The following is a 6,000-nucleotide window of genomic DNA, read 5'->3' as shown; positions in this document are numbered from 1 at the left end:
AATTTGGTTAAAAATCCCTCTTCACCAACGCACATTAATTGGAGAAATTTCTTTTTTCTTTCATAACAATGTAATGACTTCACGTGTCTCTGAAACTATTTTTGCTGACGTAAACAAGGCAATAGGGTGTGGGAAATATTAACCAACAATATCACAGCAAACAAGAATTCCACATGTTTTGACGAAGGATTTTCCAAGCGTTACCCAAAGCTAAAGATTGCAGTCGCAAATTAAATATTTCTTATAAATCTGAAATATTTAAAAGCTGAACATAAAACAAAAAAAATGAAGTCAATGTTGAAAATGTCTATTACTTTTAAGGAGTTTGTTAATTTCTTTACCAGGCATGGAACTACATTTTTTAAATACCATTATATTTCCAGGATTTCTATAAAAAGGACACAAATCAAGTTCCACCTTAAATTAATTATATTATGAAGGTCAAATTAAGTTGAAGAACATGTTATTAAACATTAAAAACAAACTGTTAGAAAGTAAGTCACTTTCTAAAGTGGAAAATTGTCTTTATCAGCTAACGGACCAAATAATGTTTTTCAAGGCTATAAAAAGCTGCTGAGTAAACAGCTTCTGTCCTTCACAGCAGAAATAGAGTCTGCACTGCACTTACTTTCTGTAGGCTGTTTTCACATTATAAGAGGCAGCAGAGTTCAGAACCGGGATGCCGAGATCCATGTAGATCTGCTTCCAAATAGATCCACTCTCAATCTGTAAAGATAAATTGAGCTTTCAATCACGTGACATCACTCACACAAGCACAATCATTCACCAGTTATCAACACCCCAACATCTATAAAATAATTGCCCACAATTATTTTTTTTTAACAGAAAATACATTTAAGTCCATTTGAAACAAGCAATTATTTAATTCCGTCCAGCTCTGTGAACTCATGAGTTCAACCAATGGACAAATTTCACTTCATTTTTGGCAATGTTTCATTTCCCCTTGCAAAGAACAATAAACAGATGGTAGGAGCGCTAATAACACTCACATTATCACAGCCTCCATGAAGATATACCAGTCGAAAGAGTTTGAAGAGGTTAAGATCCTTGTATCCCAGCACTGGAGGTTTGTTGATTGGTGTTCCTGGAAGGAGAGTACAGATGCACTGAATTGTTAAACTGAAAATGCACCTTAAAGAACTGGTCATAGGATTCTTCTCAAAAATAGAATTTGAGGCCCCTTTAAAACAAATCTGAAAGCACTTTGACTGAACTTACTAATGAATTAAAGCCATTGTTTCTGTTAACAATGCAGAGGTTAATCAGACAGCCAAGAGAAGTGTGACATCACATGATATCAGTCATGCATGTGAAACCATTCTCTGTTATCATCATGTTTGACTCTCTGTGTGTGTGTGGACCCAAGACTATAAACAGAAATCAACACATCCGCTAGGATATATACTATTCAGTCCCCACATGCAGCCAGCTAATCCTCATGTTCTCTTAAATGGTAAATGGTATGCACTTATATAGAGCTTTCTTTAACCTTAGCAGTTTTCAAAGTGCTTTACACTGTGTACTCATTTACTCATTCACCCATTCACACACACAAGACGGCAAAGCTGCCATGCAAGGCACTAGCCTGCCACTGGGAGCAACTTGGGGTTCGGTGTCTTGCCCAAAGAGACTTCGGCATGTGGAGTCATGTGGGCCAGGAATCAAACCACCAACCCTGCGATTAGTGGCTAACCCGCACTACCTCCTGAGCCACAGCCGCTCCAATATTCCAATAGTGATCAACTCTGTGGGTGCAGGAATTACCTCGGTCCTCCATGAACTTGTAGAGCTGCTGTAGAAAGTGGTCTCTCTCATCTGGGTCTGGCTCATCATCAGGCTGATTAAGAGGGAGAGAGAACAACTTATAACTTAAAAGTTTTTTTCAATTTAAAGCTTTACCCAAAAATAAAGATTCTCTCATCATTTACTCACCCTTATGCCATCCCAGATGTGTATGACTTTCTTCAGCAGAGCACAAATGAAGATTTTAGAAGAATTTCACAGCTCTTTTGGTCCAAACAATGAAAATGAATGGGAGCCAAATTTTTGAAGCTCCAAAATTTACATAGGTCAGCATAAAAGTAATACATAAGACTCATAATTTAAATCAATGTCTTCAGAAGCAATATGATAGGTGTGGGGGTGAAACGGATAAATATTTTAGTAATTTTTTTTACTATAAATTCTCCTACTGGGCAGGGAGTATAATTTCTAGCAAAAAAGGACTTATTGATTTGTTTAATCACCCACACCTATCATATCACTTCTGAAGATATGGATTTAACCACTAGAGTCTTATGGATTACTTTTAAGCTACCTTTATGTGCTTTTTGGAGCATCAATTTTGGCACCCATTCACTATGGAGCTACAGAGCTGAGATATTGTATAAAATAAATAAATAAATTAAAAATAAAATCTTAATTTGTGTTCTGCGTTAGAAAGTCATACACATCTGGGATGGCATGAGGGTGAATAAATAATGAGAATTTTCATATTTAGTTGAACTAAACTCAGCAAAAAAGAAATGTCATCTCACTTTCAACTATTTATTTTCAGTTGTTGTTGCCATCCTTTATCTGTCCCGCAGGTCTGATATTCGGATGTACCGATCCTGTGCCGGTGTTGTTACACGTTTTCTGCCACTGTAAAGATGATAAGCTGTCCTTCCTCTCTCACAGTACGGACATTGCAATTTATTGTCCTAGCCACATCTGCGGTCCTCATGCCTCCATGCATTTACATTTATGCATTTGGCAGACGCTTTTAACCAGAGCGACTTACAGTGCACTTATTACAGGGACAATCCCCCTGAGCAACCTGGAGTTAAGTGCTTTGCTCATAGACGCAATGGTGGGGGTCGAACCAACAACCTTCTGCTTACCAGTTCAGTGCTTTAACCCACTACACCACAACTCATATTAATGCCTAAGGCACATTCACACAGATGACCAGGGACCCTGGGCATCTTTCTTTTGGTGTTTTCCATTCCTGAGTCAGTGGAAAGGACTCTTTTAGTGACCCAAGTTTTTATAACTGTGACATTAATTGCCTACCATCTGTAACCTGTTAGCGTCTTAACGACCGTTCCACAGGTGCATGTTCATTAATTGTTTATGGTTCATTGAACGAGTATGAAAAACATTGTTTAAACACTTTACAATGAAGATCTGTTAAGTTATTTGAAGTTTTACAAAATGATCTTGAAAATACAGTGTCCTGAAAAGGGGACGTTTCTTTTTGTAAAATTGCCACAAAAGTCCAAAGACAAAATGTAACAAAAATATGCAAGGTGAACTTGCCTAGCAAGTGAAAAGAGCAACTTTGCTTTAGACTTAGTAAACAGACCAACGTAAACAGCAGCCATGTGTTACCATATCACCACTGTTAGCTACTTATGAGACTCATACTAGCTTTCTAAAGATAAAAAATATCCAATCCTGGCAAAAACAATAATTTATATTGTCTCACTTTTTGGCCTTGTAACTGTGATTTTCCTGACCTGCTCCAGTGAAGAGAGATGAACCTTTGCGATCAACTCGGTCCTGCCCACCATCAAATTGGCACACTACCACTGGCCCTCAAAGCAAATCCCCACAGCCTTTTCACAACCAAAAGGAACAAGCGGTTGCCATGGGAACATGTTGGAAAACCAAGCAAATGGCCATTTGTCCAAACTCAGGGAGCAAGAAGAATGAGACATTGCTGTCCGGAGCCTGGGGGTTTACCACATGCTGGGACCATTCAGTGGGCTTAATCAAGGTGTAGGAGAACACGAGATGTAAAAAGCCGAGGAATGTCTTCACAAATCAACGTAAACACAAACTCTGGGACTCTCAGTCAGCTGGTGTTGCCTGTGAATGTTCTCACTTTGCGTCAGAGCTAAGTGCTAAGCTCTGGCAAGCAAAAATCATCCAAGCTGTCATTGCAAAAGTACATATACCACAATATTAGTAAAAATTAGGAAAATAGCCTCAACTCAAAAGCTTGACATGTAACCTTAAAGGGATAGTTGGGTCATTTTTTACTCCCCCTCATTTTGTTCCAAACCCATATGACTTTCTTCCATGTAATGCAAAAAAAGGTTAGGCCATTCATTTTCATTGCATCTTTTTTTACAATTAAATTGAATGGTGCCTGGAGGCTGACACTCTGCCGAAAAACTACTTTTGTGTTCAATGGAAGAAAGTCATTTAGATTTGGATCAACATGAGAGTGAATAAATTATTTTTGGATTAACTGTCTAGAAGAGGGAAAATTCATTCCTGGGTCAAAAGGGACAACATTTTTCTAAATAAGAGTATTGATGGAATTTGTTGGCAATGACAAATGAGTACTGGAGTCTTACTTCCTCAGGCTCTGGCCCTTTCTCCTCCTCCTCCTCCTCCTCCTCCCTCTCTTTGCCTTCACCATTATCATCTTCATCACTACTGGAGGATTCCAGAATCTCGCTCAAGTCCACCTTCCAGCTGCCAGGGACCCGTTTGTCCTTTAGGAAGAGCTGTGCTGCTTCAAACCCTGACCAGAGAGAAAAGACAGACACAAGAAAGAGTGGATTAGAGACCACGAGACACTCTTCATTGCATGGAGGTAATTTAAGGTGAACTAATGTTTTGTACCTTTCTTGTTTGTATTTTCAGATTCTGAGATGATGTCGAGGTTCACTTCCTGAACATCTTTGCGTGTCACGGTGTGACTACGGGAAAATTAAAAACAACAATGAATCAGAGAGAGATTAATAATGTTAAATAAAAATATTTCTTCTTAAACAACATTTCTAGCACATCAAAAGACAATATACATATTCTGCAATCAAGACCCCATGAAACGGCTCAATATGCAGTTTTATTTCATGTGTTAACATTCCTTATTAAAACAAAATTGGGCTGGACATATCGAAGGGCGTGTCCATTTTTTAAACAGCCAATAGTCTTTGCTTACATAACAGCAATGAACCATGATTTGTTTCTTACCGGTGGTATTAGGGGAAGAGGGCATACTCATTCTACACCAGTGTTTCCCCTATATGCATTAAGATCCACTAGTGAAATTTCTTATGGTTCATTAATATTCTTCATGCAATGCAAGAATTGCTGGCCCCAGTCAGCTGTGAGCAGTAATAATGTTTCGTTCATAAACTAACCACTGCCCATCCGGACAGAAGCCAGGCCAGCCTATTTGCCACCACACTTTCCATCCCGGGTGTCATTGTATCCACTCCCCTCAGCATTTGCATCCATGCGCCTCCGGCAATGATGCAATTTTGGTTATTGTTATAAATTTATAAATCTTTAAAATATAAAATTATGATATTCTGAGTGTATTAGCTGGTTATTTTAATATAAAAACCATCTATACAAAAGAGAGGAATTCATTAAATGCGCACATCTTAGTGTCATTGGGGGCTGAGCCGCCAACCTAAGAGTGAAGTCCTTGGTTTATATCATCTTATATTATTATTTATTTTTATTTTTTTACTTAAAATAGTGCAAGTAATTTTCTGCAATGAGGCATTTCATTATTGGATAGTTATTACTATAGATTTCTGGGCTTCCAGTGCCCTAAAAGTGTCAAAATCTCCCAGTAAATAAACATGCCAAGGTGAACATGAATAGCCCATCTAAAATTATTCTAAAGTCCCTTTAAGCTATTCCTCTGATGTGCGTAAATACGGGTCCGAATTTGCGGGCTTGTGGGCATGCACAACAGCAATGTTGCTGAAAAACAATCACTGGGGAAACACTGCAGTGAGCATTTTATTGGACAATTTGTAAATGTAAAAGAGTCATCGTCAATATTTTTGGTCTGTTTTCACAAAAGACTGCATATTTGAAATGTGTATAGCTGTTTGAAGTTCATTTTGTTAACCTTAAGGAGCATGCTACATAAACAGTTGAAGTCAGTAGTTCACATACCCCTTAGCCAAATACATTTAAACTCAGTTTTTCAAAATTTCTGACATTTAATCGTAGAAAACATTC

At 38.0% G+C, this 6,000-nt stretch overlaps 1 protein-coding gene and 1 non-coding gene across 4 annotated transcripts in view; both read right to left on the bottom strand.

Moving 5' to 3' along the window:
• Positions 1-6,000, bottom strand: part of LOC127656906 (AT-rich interactive domain-containing protein 4A-like) — a 39,681-nt gene that overhangs the window by 25,821 nt on the left and 7,860 nt on the right. For all 3 annotated transcript variants that reach the window (XM_052145440.1, XM_052145442.1, XM_052145441.1), the window contains exons 10-14: positions 4,639-4,715; positions 4,368-4,537; positions 1,786-1,858; positions 1,011-1,105; positions 629-726 (exon numbers count right to left, since the gene is read on the bottom strand). In XM_052145440.1, coding sequence (XP_052001400.1) covers positions 629-726; positions 1,011-1,105; positions 1,786-1,858; positions 4,368-4,537; positions 4,639-4,715 — 513 coding nt within the window. The remainder of the gene's footprint in view (positions 1-628; positions 727-1,010; positions 1,106-1,785; positions 1,859-4,367; positions 4,538-4,638; positions 4,716-6,000) is intronic.
• On the bottom strand, positions 1,280-1,361 carry LOC127657439 (small nucleolar RNA SNORD53/SNORD92). Its single transcript, XR_007972288.1, has one exon. It is a non-coding gene; the product is annotated as a small nucleolar RNA SNORD53/SNORD92 (small nucleolar RNA).

This window comes from Xyrauchen texanus, chromosome 16 (assembly GCF_025860055.1).
Source record: "Xyrauchen texanus isolate HMW12.3.18 chromosome 16, RBS_HiC_50CHRs, whole genome shotgun sequence".
NCBI classification, from domain to species: Eukaryota; Metazoa; Chordata; class Actinopteri; order Cypriniformes; family Catostomidae; genus Xyrauchen; species Xyrauchen texanus.
The sequence above is the reverse complement of the archived record's forward strand: the minus strand, read 5'-3'. Positions and strand labels throughout refer to the sequence as shown.